The 17,014-nt window shown below is 37.0% G+C and overlaps 1 protein-coding gene across 3 annotated transcripts in view; it reads right to left on the reverse strand.

The window, feature by feature from the left end:
• TMX3 (thioredoxin related transmembrane protein 3) overlaps nucleotides 1-17,014 on the reverse strand; it is a 42,536-nt gene that overhangs the window by 10,369 nt on the left and 15,153 nt on the right. For 2 of the 3 annotated variants that reach the window (XM_042909448.1, XM_042909449.1), the window contains 6 exons: nucleotides 15,423-15,468; nucleotides 13,980-14,060; nucleotides 11,702-11,801; nucleotides 10,988-11,065; nucleotides 5,460-5,526; nucleotides 1,107-1,205 (listed from right to left, as the gene is read on the reverse strand). In XM_042909448.1, the coding sequence (XP_042765382.1) occupies nucleotides 1,107-1,205; nucleotides 5,460-5,526; nucleotides 10,988-11,065; nucleotides 11,702-11,801; nucleotides 13,980-14,060; nucleotides 15,423-15,468 (471 nt within the window). The remainder of the gene's footprint in view (nucleotides 1-1,106; nucleotides 1,206-5,459; nucleotides 5,527-10,987; nucleotides 11,066-11,701; nucleotides 11,802-13,979; nucleotides 14,061-15,422; nucleotides 15,469-17,014) is intronic. The other variant, XM_042909450.1, reaches the window with a different exon arrangement.

Genomic DNA, 17,014 nt, shown 5'->3' on the forward strand with positions numbered 1-17,014 from the left:
ACTTCTTTCCGAATTAATCTGGGAGAAGAAGCTACAACCACCTCGAGGTCACGATGTCTCCTATGATTACTGAACCGAAAGCAAAACTACTGTATTCCTATATTGTCCCCCTCTTCCCTTCACAAGGGTCCGAGAGAATCCAGAAGTAAACCACATTCTTTGACAGTGTCCACACCACCTTCCAACACTGAGCGAGCACACACCCCCCTCTGTAAGGATAAGCAAAGACAGAAACGTCACCAGACACAGAACATGAAAAAGTAGGCTCAGGAGCCAGAACAAATATCCTAAGAGTCAGAAAATAACATGAGAACCTGTTAGAACATTTCTAATTTGCATTTTTAATCAGATTCAAAAGCAGGAAATCATCAAGAGGAAACTCTACGCACACTACTTCTCATATAAAAAAAAAAACAAACTGAACCTTGAGTAACATTTTCCCGTTTTTTAAAAATCTGCAACTATACTTCCATCCCACTTATCAGTGAAATTATAAATGAAAACAAATGTGGCAATAATATCCATAATTTATTTCTCATTTGTAATTCAACATAAATTGACAAAACGCTTCCTCCTACAACTTACATGGTTAGCTTCTTACAATAGTTTTCATCTATCTGAGACCCTACAGTCAGCTGCTGATTGCTTTCATTTTTGCATCTATAAATATATTTACTTTGCTTGCCATTTCCAATCATGCAACTTTAAGAAACCATGCTAATGCGGTGCCTGTATTTTCCTCACAAGTAAAAGCAGGCTTCAAGAGGTTGTGATGAGTTGTATTCCGACTCCCACTACAAAATCAGCCTCCTAATATAGGTTCCTGGTTATTTTTTCTCATTTCTTTATTACCCAGGCTCAGTTTTCCCTGGCACTATGAGTTCTAACTAGGAAGCCTTTTCTAACTGACCTTTATCCCCATACAAATGTTTGTTCTTTGTTAATATTAATCTATATTCTCATAAAGCGGAACTGGCGTTGAGGTCTATTTAAGGAATGAAATTATGAAACAGAGCTTAAAATTCCCTTCCTACAAAATCAGGTTTAAGTAACCAATAAAGGAAAAACTGTACAGACTGATGGAGCATTGTATATACGCTTGTTACCTGTGTCTCCAAGTTCATACAAGAGGAAGCCATCCATGGTAAGATAGTTCTGAAACCTCTCCCTGTTAATCCAAGATGACAGATCACCATCCTCGTACTCTTAAAAATACAACAAAACTAGTAAGTTATTTGCAAATATGACTTTAAAATGCTTGTAGCATTCTAATCTAACAGTATACATAAAATGCCTTGACACAGAATCGTAATCTTCAACTCATAAATTTCATTTTAGGGGTCTATTCTAGGCAAACAATGAGCTGTACAAAAGGATTAATGCCCAAAGCAATTCTTCACCACAGCATCATTAAAAACAACAAAAGACAAATAAAAATAAAGGAAATGAGTGAAATACCCTCAACAGAAAATAATTTAAATAATTATGGTACATTTTTGAGGAAGACCATTTACAGACTTTTAAAAAATGGAAAATTAAGTGGTAAAGCAGGTTGCAAAACAGTATTACAGCATCACTGGAACTCTATAAAACAAAGTATGAAAAAAACAGACAGAATGATAAAATGAAGGCATATACTCCCACCAAATGGTTATCCTAGACTGGGAGTTATCCCTGAATGATGGCAGTATGGGTCATTTTTTATTACAGTTTCTTTACCCTTTTCTATTTTATGACATTTCTACTGCACTTTAAAATCGTTTCTCATATGTACAACTACCATAGCACACATATGAAGCCACAGTATTTTGGCCTTTATCCAACATCAACTGCTTCCCCCACTAAACAGAGAGGAAGCATTTATAATATTCAAGAGAAATACTGTGTCCTGATTAGAAACAGAATTCTGAAGTACTTGTGAACGATTTTAACTGCATGATAAAGAAGGTGATGTAAAAGCCTACCAATATGTTTGGCTAAAGACTGGATTTTAATGATTTCTTGAACGATGTGCTTTTTCTATCACTTGCATCGCTAAACAAAACATTTTCAAGTTATCGAACCTATCAAATAAATGGCATAATCCAAATCTGGAAGTATTTTTGGCTTCGGATTTACAAATTAGAAAAATAAACATAAAAATAGGAGTTGATTATTGGGCCACAATCTCCACTCCAGGTCAAAAGTAAATGTTTCAAAGATTATACAGAGTGATAAATCTGGAACTCATCAGACAAACTATCCTTGGGGCACCTGGGTGGCTCAGTGCGTTAAGCACCGGACTTCAGTTCAGGTCATGATCTCATGGTTTGTGGGTTCGAGCCCTGAGTCAGGCTCTGTGCTGACAGATCAGAGCCTGGAGCCTGCTTAGGAGCCTCTGTCTCCATCTCTCTCTGCTCCTCCCATGCTTGCACTCTCTCTCGCTGCCTCTCAAAAATAAATGAATGTTAAAAAAAAAAAAGAAAGAAAGAAAAAGAAAAGAGAAAAGAAAAAAGAAAGAAAAGAAACGAAATGAAACTATCCTCCTGAGCCCCTATCACAAAGCTTCTAAATTTATTGGCAACAATTAAATACTAGAAGCAGCATTCAAAGTAAATGGTTTCCTCTGAAGCTTCAGCAGGTTCTCAATACTAGCCTACTGCACATTAAAAACTGCTGGCCTCTATAATAGCTACAGATACTTAACCTATCCCTCCTGTCCCCTCGTGGGAGGCCATGTCTGAAACATGGTGACATGAGGATGGGCACTCTTAGTCGTCGTGATTCAAGAACAGATTTACATCTAAACAGGTATGAACAGACTTTTTCCAAAAAGAAACAAAGTGGCTCTCTGAAGCATTAACAAACTCTTAACAGAACTAGAACAAGAGATCTGAAGACTAATGCTTGATTACACTATTTTGACTTGGGGGAGAAACACATTAATCCTATCTTTTCATTTGTAAAATACTAAGAATACTAGGATCTCAAAAGGATTATCATCAAATAAGACAATATATGTTAAGTGCTTATCACACAAGGAGGTCGTAATCAAAGAGCAAATGGATAGAATCAGTGTAGATGTGAATTATTTTCCTCCTCATATTTTCATATGCGCAAGTTCCTCCTAACTTCCTTTTTAAGCCCAATGTCTAATGAGGACAATCAACAAATATCCGGTGAATGAACAAATGAGTGAATGAACCTGTGATGAATTATACATCCATCGCCTTACCTAACGCTCTTCAGTCATCTCTTTCATAACCTCAGAATATTAATCTACCTGCTTTAATATCTATCCCCACAGAGGGGTGACGATAACATGGAATATCAAATACATAATAGTATCTGCTGTGTAAAATATAACAAATAAATGGGAGTTGTTATACTATAGCAAAAAAAAATAAAATTCAGCCGTCACCCTTACTTAAAATTAATGAAGATACAAGATTTTAGAAATGCTTAGTTTTCGATTAGTATAATAGTTAAAATGTTCCTTTCATTAGAAAAAATCAGAATATTCTTTTTATTAGATATTCTTCTATTTATTTGAGTTATTTAAGCAAGACAAAGCTTACAGCTCTCAAGTAGGTCTAGTTTCTGTTCTGTTCTAGAATAACAAGACTCCAGAATATTTCTGTAATGACTAAAATGTTGCATATCTGTGCTGTCCAACATAGTAACAAAAAGTCACACAAAGACACTGAGTATTTCAAAGGTAGCTGGTGGAAATAAGAAACTGAAGCTTCGAGCCGAAATGTCCATCAACTGGACTGATGAATGGATAAAAAAGATGTGGTACACACACACACACAATGGAATATTAGAGATTAAAGAGAATGAAACCTTGCCATTTGCAACGACATGGCTGAAGCTAGAATGTATTATGCTAAGCGGAATAAGTCAGAGAAAGACAAATACCGTATGACTTCACTCATATGTGGAATTTAAGAAATAACACAGACAAACAGAGAAGGGAAGGAAAAATGATAAAAACAAAGAGGAAGGCAAACCATAAGAGACTTTTTTTTTCCTGTTTTTATTTATTTATTTTTTGAGACAGAGAGAGACAGAGCATGAGTGGGGGAGGGGCAGAGAGAGAGAGAGGGAGACACAGAATCTGAAACAGGCTCCAGGCTCTGAGCTGTCAGCACAGAGCCGGACGCGGGGCTCGAACTCACGGACCGCGAGATCATGACCTGAGCCGAAGTCGGATGCTTAACCGACTGAGCCACCCAGGCGCCCCATAGAGAGACTCTTAAATCCAGAGAACAAGCTGAGGGTTGATGGAGGGAGGTGCGCGAGGGGCACTGAGGGGGACGTGTGCCGGGATGAGCGCTAGGTGGTGTAAGTCAGTGAGGAATCAATCACATTACACTGTTCGCTAACTTGGATTTAAATAAAATTTTAAAAAACATATCGTATGCCTTTAAACATACACGATATTATATGTTAATTCTCTCAGTAAATGTGGAAACACACGCACACAAAAAAGAACTGAAGCTTCTACTTTATGAGACTAATGGAGAAGGCCACCGAGACTGCTACAAGCATGACTTTGCATTTACTTTTGCTTCTCAGTGGCTGTGTGGGATCCAACAGATGTTGAGTTTCACTGTTTCCCTTGAGATCTAAACGATCTCCCGGAGCCCCTGTGAGTTTGCTCCACTGGCCCGAGGAACCTCACTGCACGGTTCTGAGGTTGTGGGGGTAGGTATTTGATAATGCCAAGGAACTGCTGATTTTATTAAGTGTTATAACAGCATGTAATTATACATAAAGGAAAACTAACATTTCTAAAAAGATGCGTAACAAGGCACATGGTGAGGAAAAGCCTCTGGGATCTGCTTTAAAATACTTCCAACAAAGAAGAAAAGTGTTGAAGCAAATGTGGTAAGATCACGGTAATTGCCCAGCCTGGGTGATGGGGATTTGTTTTTTATTACTCTAGCATTCTCTTTATTATGATGTACGTTTGGTATAACACAAGTATTTTAAAAATAGACTAAGTACTTACTTCACTGAAGAAATGTTGAACAGTAGGTGGGTGGTTATTCTGTCAGGAAGGGAGAGATGGGAGCGAGGGCAGAACATACCCTACAGGGACTTCACCACTATCGAGGGGGTTTTAGTTATTCATCTTTTTGTGAGTCTGCAATGTTAGATCTTTTTTTTCCTATATAAATAATTTTGAATGCTTTAAAATAACGCACAGAAATTGCTCAAAAGACAAATGACCAGATGAAAAAACAAAAAAAAAAAAAGAAAAAGAAAAGAAATTCATTGTAGGCCAGACCCAGAAAGCACATTAGATGGAATAACAAAAGTTGAAGGGCAAGAAGAACCTGTCAGTCACTCAACTAATGGGAAACAGAGGAATCGTCGAATCTACCAATTCTTTGATCAACACCTAAGTCCTATAATAGACACAGCATTTTAATTTCAAAATGTTTTACATCAGTTAAAACTTCGGAACTTACCATCATAAACAAAGTAAGTTTCATCTTTGAAAACAAGTACAGCAGGCATCTCCTTCAGTATCACATACTGCAAAAATAAGACGCACAAACAACTTTTATCATTCTAAAAGTGTTTAATCGGTAGCTATAATTTCAAAAGTATCGAAAGAAATCAGAAAAAAAAAAAAAAAACACAACAATAATGAAATTGTTGCAAGCAGTTAAAAAGCAGCCAATCCCAAGCTTATCCAAGGATGGGTTTGGCATCTCTTTATACATCTCCAGGTACAGTGCCCTGTTTGCTGTGAGAGCCATGGATATTCTTAGAGCTGACAACAGAGGTAAAGACACCACAGGAAGTACAGGAGACCCACTGTGAGGTAGGGAAGAGCAGTGGCTGAGGTAACAATCGGCACCGGTAGACTCAAGTCCCTCCCTGCCATCTCTCGACTGTGTGACACTGAGGCCACTTGTGTCCTGGGGAGTTGGGCTTTCTCCTCTGCAAATCAAGGACACGGAGTCCCTACCTCACCACAGAGTTAGGAAAATTAAGTCCGCTAACAAATGTGAGAGCAGGTTTAAACTGTAAATTGGCTTTATAAATGGGAACCTATAATGGCAATTAATAATAAGAAATTCTTTCAGAAGCATGCTGTATTTATTTCAAAATAGTACTATTATATAGTAGAGAAATCAGTATCCATGCGGAACAGATATAATTTGGGTAAACCACACAGAATTATTCCATGATGTGGTAATAATGAAAAGTAACAACAATCAATTGATAACTAATAAAATGCAAATAACAGTAACAGTAAAATAAAAATAAAGATGGCTGTTCTGGAAATATCAAAAAGGGGGGAAGGCATACCTCAGTAATATAGAATGAGCTGTTTACATGACTACTATAAAATGGTACAACACCATGAAAATAACTATTTTTTTATGAATGTGATTTATTGTCTAATTGGTTTACATGCAACACCCAGTGCTCATCCCAGTAAGTGCCCTGCTCAATGCCCATCACCCATTTTCCCTCTCCCTCACCCCCCTCATCCACCCTTAGAGTTTGTTCTCTGTATTTAATAGTCTCTTATGGTTTGCCTCCCTCCCTCTCTGTTTGTATCTAGTTTTTCCCTTTCCCTTCCCCCGTGGTCTTCTGTTCAGTTTCTCAAGATCCACATATGAGTGAAAAAAATAACTATGTTAAAGGCAGCAGCAAAGCTTGTAGGTAAGGCTCTATCGTCAAGTAACTCTATTCGCCTGCTCTTGGCAACTCATCTACGAAGGTGCTTCGAAAGTATTTTTCAACATTCGGCATCCCTCTCTTTCAAGGATGCCCCTGAGGTGGCCGTACTGTTAATATTACTAGATACGTGGAATCTTGCAGCCTTTGATTTCCATAGATTCTGAACCCCTCGTCCTCTTTCTCTGTGTTCCTTAAACTATCTGATATCACAGTTATTTGTCTACAGGCCATTTTTCTCCATTCACTTTTAAGTATCCTGAAATTAGAAATTGTCTTCATCTTTATATCCCTTCTTACACTTACTAAGGCTTTCAAAAATACTAGCTGAAAAACTAGCTGTAAATCTAAGGAAGCTTTTCATGACCAAATATAAAATTCAAGATGGGGGGGAGGGGGAGGGGCATAAAATCACGGGCTTTGTCCTTAGTTGAGAATTCTCTATGGGAATAAAAATCCTCATATGATTATGAAATAACAGACTCCCCCCAGCAGACTTTTGCAACCACATACACAGAACTAAAAAAGAGATGACAAATATTGCTATTTGCAGGAATAATGAAGGGATGTTTGAAGAAAACTAGTTGAGAGGCTAATAATAATAAATACAGCACATGAGGGGTGCCTGGCTGGCTCAGTCCGTTAAGGGTCTGACTTCGGCTCAGGTCATGATCTCACAGTTTGTGAGTTCGAGCCCTGTGTCGGGCTCTGTGCTGACAGCTCAGAGCCCGGAGCCTGTTTTGGATTCTGTGTCTCCCTGTCTCTCTATCCTGACTAGTGCTCTGTCTCGCTCTGTCTCTCAAAACTTATATATATATATATATATATATATATTAAGTAAAAGCAAATACAGCACATGATAACCAATAGTCTGTCCGGGTAGCAGACACCATCTGTGCTCACCCAGAAGCTGTAGGTGCTAGAATTTTGATCTCAGACACCTGTCACTGCACAAGGACCGGGGTGGCATCAGACGGTGTCAGGGATGAAGCCAGCACGCTCTCTGCTGTACTCCAAAGAAACTGCTTGGAGAGCTTCGGAGGTGAAGGTGCAGCATACATTCTCATCTCTAACACTAAAATGTGGTCCCCTGGGCTTTGGAGAGGAGAATGGACTAAAAGTTCCAGTTCCAGTCCATCCTAGGCCTTTCTAGCACATTGAGACAGTCCAAAGAAGTTCATAACCCTGTGGGGCATCTATTTGAGAATCTAATGGCAAGTATGGCTCTTCATTCGCCCTATCTTCTCCTCCCCATCAAAAATAAATGCATAAGCAAAATACTCCAAAATAACTTCTTAGACCAAACTAAGTAAATTAACCTAGAATGAGTTTAAACTGACCAGAAATTGTCTGAGGCTCCTCCAAGGAGCTGAAACGTTTATGGACATATTGCAGGAAGCACGAGACCGTATTCTAGGTAACTCAGTAATCTTCTTAAATCAATAGTACCTAAATATTAGAAAATAATAAACAAAAACTAATCAAATGTATATTATGACTTACCTTTGTGGGAAAAAAAAAAAAAAACTTCTGATTTTTTGTAACTTATACTGATTAAAAAGAAAAAGCTTCCCTTGATTTCATGTTTCTCGTCAGCTCGTGCCAAATTTCTCAGGTCCCTTCTCAGCAAAACCTTTCTAAAGAGAGGTCTACACTTGTAACCTACAATTTCTTACCTGCATTCTCTCAAATGACACCAGTGAGGCACCTGTCCTTCTCATAAAACCACCAACAACCTCCATGTGTGGACAAAATCACAGTTAACTGTACTCTCCTCATCTTGACCACTTTGCAAGCACCTTGCACAATGGATCCTTTTTTTTAAAAAAAAATTTTTTTAATGTTTATTTGTTTTGAGAAAGAGAAGGAGAGAGAGAATCCCAAGCAGGCTCCGCACTGTCAGCTCAGAGCCTAATGTGGGGCTCGAGCTCACAAACCATGAGATCATGGCCTGAGCTGAAATCAAGAGCTGGATGCTTATTAACCATCTAAGCTACCTAGGTGCCCCTGGACCTCTCATTTTTAAACTTTTTTTTTTTTTTTTTTTTTTTTTTTTTTAAATCTTGGTTTTCCACTCATCTTGTTTTCTTACCGGCTATTTTCTTCGTATTTTCTTTTGTAGTCTTTAGGTCCTGGGCCCACTCATTTCCTTAAAAATTTGTATCCCATGTCTACAAAGTTTTTTACACAGCCTTAACTCCAGAACCCTATATCCAACTGTGAATCTGATGCTTGTACTCGGATGTCTAATAAGTTGATCACTCGCCCATTCCCAAATGTGTTCCTTTCGCCATATTCTCAAGCTCATGGATCACACTATCACCTACCCAGTTTTTAAAACCAAACACCTAGTTATCAAACTCAACACCCAAAAGACAAATAAGCCAGTGAAGAAATGAGCAAAAGACATGAACAGACACTTCTCCAAAGAAGATGCCCAGATGGCCAACCAACACATGAAAAAATGCTCAGCATCACTCATCATCAGGGAAACACAAATCAAAACCACAGTGAGATACCACCTTACACCTGTCAGAATGGCTAACATTAACAACTCAGGCAACAACAGATGTTGGTGAGGATGTGGAGAAAGAGGATCTCTTTTGCATTGTTGGTGGAATGCAAGCTGGTGCAGCCACTCTGGAAAACAGTATGGAGGTTCCTCAAAAAACTAAAAATAGAACTTCCCTACGACCCAGCAACTGCACTACTAGGCAACTGCACTACTAGGGATACAGGTGTGCTGTTTCAGAGGGGCACATGCACCCCCATGTTCATAGCAGCACTTTCAACAATAGCCAAAGTATGGAAAGAGCCCAAATGTCCATAGATGGATGAATGGATAAAGAAAATGTGGTATACATATACAATGGAGTATTGCTCGGCAATCCAAAAGAATGAAATCTTGCCATTTGCAACTACGTGGATGGAACCGGAGAGTATTATGCTAAGTGAAATTAGAGAAAAACAAAAATCATATGACTTCTCTCATATGACTTTAAGAGACAAAACAGATGAACATAAGGGAAGGGAAACAAAAATAATATAAAAACAGGGAGAGGGACAAAACAGAAGACACTCATAAATATGGATAACAAACAGAGGATTACAGGAGGAGGTGTGGGGGGGGGGGACGGGCTAAATGAGGAAGGGGCACTAAGGAATCTACTCCTGAAATCATTGTTGCACTATATGCTAATTTGGATGTAAATTTTAAAAAATAAAAAATAAAATTAAAACAAACAAACAAACAAACAAACTTCTAGCAGTTATCCTTGATTCTTCCCCTTTCCTCCAGGTCAACAAGCTTGAACAATTTCATTTCCAAAACCCAACATTTTCCCCTCTCCCCGTTCCTTTGCAAACCTCCAAGCCCGAACTTGCCAGATTACTCCACGAGTTCAACTGCTCTCTGTGGGTCTACTCTCATCTCCGTCCAATTCATTCTGCTCTTAGCAGAGGAAAGTCCTTAAGATGAACATGAGACCAAGTCCTTCACTAACTTCAGCCCATCACATGCATGGCCATGACCTGCAAGGCCTCCCCTGGCCTCTCTGCCTATCTCCTTTCTCACTGTGTTATAGCCACACTGGCCCAGCACCTGCTTCCCAAATACGCCCAAGAGTGTTCTCATCTTGGGCATTTGGAATATCTGTTCCCTGTTTCTAGTTTACTCGGGCCACAGATCTTTGCAGGGCTCCTTCACATCATGTAAGTCCCAGCTCAAATATTTTCTTCTCAGACATTTCTTGAGCAACCAATCTAGAATAGCCACCCCACCCTCATGTTTCTACTATCACAATGCTCCTTTACTTTTTTCATACTAGGTATATTGTGTTTATGTATTTGTTTACTGAACATGACCCCAAAGATGTAACCAGCAACAGTAAAATTTAGCACACTTCCTCTTTCCATGAGCACGTAAGCTCCACCCTATCAGGGTCCTGAGGATCTTGCTTGTCAAGAACTCAACAGTGTCACAGCACGTGATTAGGTAAGCAGTTGTGAATTAATATATAAAAACACATCACTCCATTGCTTATAAGCCAGCTGAAGTGTTTGAGTTATCACTTCTTACTACTGCTATTATTTTAAAGAAGAGAACAAGCACGGACCTAATAAACACAGTCCCTAAATGCTAGGAATCTAGTGGTATTTACTTATTAATAATAAGCAATCCGGTACCAGTAGCAAAGAGCTAATGTTTACCGTTTCTATACATATGACAGTAAGTAAATTTGACAAATCAAGTAATAATTTAAAAAATGAAATTAAGTCATTAAAATCCAATTTTAAATATTACCTCAGGAACCACGTCTTCTGAGGCAGAAAAGAAGTATGTATATACAATTAATTCTGAAGCAGCATCTATGTATTTCTCCTGTGAAGATACAAATAGAAAAGAGGTGACTTTTAAATACGAGGATCCAAATTCATTCCTCATTAAACATTCCGAACAGCGGTATCATCCCCAGCAGTCTCGTCACAATTGGACGCCTCAGTGTGTTTATGTGAGGGGATGATGGAATGATGAGTAGCACGTGAAGTAAACGGTTTCCAAAGCAAAGAGACCACTGTTACTCAGTGCTTTTATACTCCTCTAAACAAAGTTAAGTGTAAGATAAGCTCAATTCCTATTTATTAATTTGATAGTTACAGGAGAAGACGTGTGTTTATACATACATAAAATGATCTTTAAGAAGTTTACACTTAAATTGCATTCTGCAGTCTCAAGGAGCCACAAATGCTAAAAAGTAACACTAAATTTGAGTAACCAGGTCAACAAGAGAAGAAATACTAAGGCAAGCAACACCTTTTAACTCATTTCTGTTTCATGAAGCAAACACAATAGAGGGCATGTAAGAAAGTGTTTTCATTAGAAAAATACTCACACTGAACTCTTATTACCAATAAGAGTGAAGTAATTTTCAGTTCTGGATGAAGTTTTGGCTATACGGAAAATTCAATTACAATACACCCGTTACTTGTGACTTTAAAAAATAAAGCCATTTGATACCTTCAAAGGTGACTCTCCACCTATATAAACAAAAAACACACGATGTCTCTTCTGCACATGTTCAAACATCTGCTGACTTGGAAGCGGCCGAATTAGAGCCCTGTTTGAAAGCAAAACAAAAAACTAACTTGTGTTTGAACTAAAGATAGTACACAATATAGGTCTAAAGTTATGAAGTTTTAATGTTGTGTTAACTGCATTTCAAATAATCACCCAATCCGCATAAGCCTAATAAAACTACAGCCATGACCACTATTTGTACCCACATAATAAAAACACAGTACCCACAAGTTAATCCATCAATTTAAAAAATAACTTTAAAAGAAAAAAGTAAGTTTAAAGTCTATCCCTTTAGAGAGTACCATCTTAACCAATATTTTGGTAGGCAAGAACAGAACTGTAATCCATCGAGAGTCCTCAGCTAAAAATAAAACGATCCACGTGAGAATTACTTTTTTTTCTCTTTCATGAGATCATTCACGCTAACACACTGTGAATGTGTTACCTCAGGAAACTAGAAATACTATGTGAAGATTTATATCCATTTAATACTAGATAGCTTATGTCAAAGGTTATTATCAAACATATCACTTACAAAGTGTTATTAAAAAAACTAAAAAAGAGCCAGTCTTCTTAAAAATGTGGTCTGCATTGTCAGATTTATCCTGCAGTAAATGTGCAGAAAGAATAACACAGCGTTTGCACAGGCAAACATATTTTCAAAATGCACAATTCCTCAGATGCACCGCACCACACTCGCTGCTCGCCTCTATTTTCGTACTTGAGTAATTAACCGGCAAGTGATGCAAGTCCAGAACTGAGCCACGAAATTTCTGTGCAACAGAGTCACCCCTGGTTACATCAGAAGACCATCTTAAGCTTAAAGTGAAACTCCTTAAAAATCGCCAAAACATAAAGACGAATCTAACCACAGGGAATAAAGTACATCCCACACCAATGCCCTACTATAATGTAAAGGTATCTTAAAATTTATTCAGAAAGGATTTATAAAGAAAATGAGATATGCAATCAATGAGAAAATACAGTGAAAAATATATCAATAAGTTTTGCAGACTTGAATAAAGATCATTCTGTGTCTTTTCTCAAATACTTTAAGCCCGGCAGTGTCATGCACTCGACAAATCCCCTCCGATATCTCAATTTACTTTAAAGCTCTTTAAAGGTATCAATATAATATATCCTGTCAAACTCACAAGAAAGTGCCTATACTTTCGAAGTTAACATAGGCTAACCTACTTTGATGAATGTTCTCCTTAAGGAGTTCCACACACCCGCATTGAATAATTATAAGCACCAACTTTCTTTATACCTCAGCAAGGTAGATGTAGATTAAAAAAAAAAAAAAAAAGAATCACCATATTCAAACCAACAGGATGCTTATGAAAGAAAGTCTGTTTCCTTATCGGTAAAACCTCAGAGATCTATAACTCAAATAGACATCTGGGTTCTAATTATGCCACATTCTAAGCAAAATGTGCAATAATATCTCACAGTTGGCAGAAAGCAGCATGTAACAGATCAGGGAAAGTATTTTAATTAGCTGTATCTAAAAAGAATTTTCCAGTATCACAGGCCAGGGATTAAACCCAAGTCTATCAGAAGAATAATACCATGGGGTTTCTTTCAAAAACTCCAACATTAGGTAACAAGAAAAATAAGTTGATATAAATGAGGCAGTACAAGAGCAAATTTATAGTAAAATAAAAATTACAATTCACAAAGTTGTTAGAAGTAATCAAATTTTGAAAATGCTTCAAAAAACCCACTGGGGTGGGGAGCCTGGGTGGCTCAGTCGGTTAAATGTCCGACTTCGGCTCAGGTCATGATCTCACAGTTCGTGGGTTCGAGCCCCGTGTTGGGCTCTGTGCTGACAGCTCAGAGCCTGGAGCCTGTTTCAGATTCTGTGTCTCCCTCTCTCTCTGCCCTTCCCCTGCTCACGCTCTGTGTCTCTCTGTATCAAAAATAAATAAACATTAAAAAAAAAATTTTTTTTTAAATCTACTGGGGAAAATCTTTTTTCTACATATGAAATGAATTTAAATGCGAGGTTAACAAGTACATAATACATATCACAGTTCTTTTTGTTTCTTTCAAGTATCTCTCTATACGCTGCATAACCCTACCTTCTGTCATACATGAACAGATTCTACTTAGGTTAAGCCCCTAAAAAATGTGCATTCAATATGGTTTATTAAAACACATTTAATTTTAAAATATTAGTATCCTATAGTAAAGGCCTTTCCTAATAAAAACTTACCCAGATACTCTGTGAGCAAATTCAATAATATCATCTTTAGTTCGTGGTCCTCTATAATTATATGCCAAGTCCCCTTTTAATCTTAAAAAGAAAAAGAAAAAGATAAAAGCTGAGATTATTTCAACTCTTTTAGTACGTAATGCTAATCACTACTGTCTCATAAAATTACAGAATATAAAATAATAAATGCAGAGTGTTTTTAGAAGCGGCATAACCATGTAAAATACAGTGGGCAACTGGCTTCAGGGGACCAACAACTCAAAATATAAAGAAAAAAGCTGCATTTTATTAAAATTACATGAAAACAGTTTACTCTGTATTTGATACTTGCATTGTACCTATGCCTTCTGTAAAGTGCATAATCTACACATTCATGGTCAAGAGCTTGTCAAAGTAGTACAATTCTATCTTCTCTAGTTAAAAAAAAAAATGACAGGCAATTAATAGTATTTTGGTAGAGGGAAAACAAATTGTAAGCAACACAACATCACAGTAACTTGACAGAGGCTCTAAGATTACAGAGTAAAACAATGCATAAAACACCTATTCTAGAAAAGTATGATAATTTTCCAAAAGCCTGTCAACGAATTATGTGTCCAACTGTGATTTAAAAAAAAAAAAAAAAAATGTGAAAGCACAAGAGAATACCTATAAGTAAAGAAAAAGAACAGAAAGGATAATTTACTTGACACAAGTAAAAGAGGCTTAGCAAATGCTTTTTTGCAAGTAGGGGAAGGAGGGAAGTCAATATAAAACCCCAGAAATAAAAAATTAAAATTAGCCAAATTTTGAAATTTGAGATTTTAAAATACTGAAAACTTACTTTACTATAAAAATAAATTTCAAAATCATCCCTCAACTCGCACACTACCAAAATAAGGAAGAAACTCAAGAGAAAATTCAGTAAAATTATGATTATCAAATAAATCCTTTAGAATTAATTAGCACACCATTTCTCCCAACTTACATACATACACTTTATATTATACTTTATCAACACTTTCAGGTTAGAATTAAGTCCCTCAATTTGATGCTCTTGGTTTCTTTCATCTCTACTGAAATAAGTCTATTTTAATTGTAGAAAAGTAAAATTTGTTAGGAGATGGGATTCACATGATACAGCAGAATACACTCTTGAGCTCCTCAAGGGTAATAAAAGCCCTTTTTCATAATCGACAGCTGGTCATCTGGTCCTGCAGGATGCCTGTCCCACAGGAAGCGCTCAGAGCGCATTCAACGAACTAGCCGAAAACACCACATTCGCTTCAATACAGAGAAAAGCCGAAAGATGCAGTCCCTCTCCTTTGATCACATACTGCACCTAGAAAAAACTGCTGAACCCGTCTTCAATCCTCCAAGGAAGCTACTAGAAATTAATGTAATAAAACGTAAGCAGAGTGAACTAATAAAAATACACATATAAACATACAACACTCAACTTACAGCTTAATTGTTGGATAACCTCGAACTCCAAACTCTGAAGCAATGCCTTGATGAGAAAAAGAATAAATAATTCTAAATTTTTTTTTAAATGAGAAACTAGGTAGTAAATGAGCCTTTTAGTTAAAAATATAGATTTATACAAACCCTTATAGCTATGTTTTTAAGTCTTTAAAAAGAATATAAATTCACACACAAAAAAGAAAAAACATGACATTCTCGTACAAAACAATTACTTAATAATCCAAATTATGGCCAGCACAAAACACTATGACAAATTAAGGAATAAATGCCAAAAGAATCGTTAAAAGAATACTTATTTAAAAAGATATTCCTGTTAAAAAAATATATGTAAATAAAGTCTCACTTGTCATCTGATTTCATTTTCCAGGACAAATACTTTTTTCTAGGTCTCATTGGCTCCTTGCAAAAAATGAAAATAAATAAAAAACAAAAACAAGCAAAATCACGCTTTCCTTTTCTAAGTCTTAAAATAACTGCATTATATTTTAATTTTTAAAAGATAAATTTTATTTGCAAAATTACTTAAAGAATCTGCACTCTATATATGATCTAAAAGCAACTTTATCTACTTGTTTTAGAAATTTCTGCTACTGTAATAACCTAGAATAATTCTAGTCACTTTCAAAGATTATTCTGAGGTCCTCATGTTAATTACAATGAGATACAGTTGCTACAACGGCATCTTTTTGAGGGAAAGAAGAAACGAGAACAATCAAATACAGAATTAGGACTTGAAGAGATATGGCAATCAGTACTGCAAATTAATACTAACCTCCTTTACAGAATCAAGGCAATCAGGACAGTAAAGAAATAAAGCAGTCTCCGTAGACAATATACAATATATTTACACAACCATACCGGTTTATGTAAAATATAATGTATTTATTCATATGATCTTTCCCACTGTTAATTTTAGTAATTTCTAGGATATCTCATCGTGGTTGGGTAGAAGGACACTACACTATTGTACGTGGGTTCTGGTTTACCAATCACTTTAGTAATCATCCATCTCTGGTTTCTAGGTACTGCGCAATACACAAGAATAATGACAGAGTGAACCTGTGGCAAAATAATAGTCAAAATCTCTCGGCCTTCCTTTGTCATTAATAGAGTTTCTCCCTTGAACACGAACAAAGGTGACTGAAAGGGTCAGGACAGTGATGAACTGGTTTTGATGGACAGGGTCAGGGTCAGGGCAGTGACGAAGTTTTTACTGGAAGCAACGCAGACAGCAGAGGTTAACATAAATAACTCAGGTTCTGAAGATAGAGGTCTTGCCTCTGAAAAGCCAGATGAACTCAAACCAATTACATACCTGCTTTGTGCCCATCTCTACTGCAGGATTTAATTCTGCCAAGTCTATTCTAATTGGAGACTACAGGAATTGAGACTGACTTCTGAGTAAAAAATATAAAAATGGTATGGGGGGGGATTATGCGATAAAATATGTCCTTAATGACCCCTTCCGAAATCAAGGAGGTGGGGGAACGTCAGCCCTTATTACTTTCAACTAAGACGAATATAATTGACTGGGAGAGAGGTGTATATGCCCCTAATAATTTAATTTATTG

Source organism: Panthera leo, chromosome D3 (assembly GCF_018350215.1).
Source record: "Panthera leo isolate Ple1 chromosome D3, P.leo_Ple1_pat1.1, whole genome shotgun sequence".
Taxonomy (NCBI): domain Eukaryota; kingdom Metazoa; phylum Chordata; class Mammalia; order Carnivora; family Felidae; genus Panthera; species Panthera leo.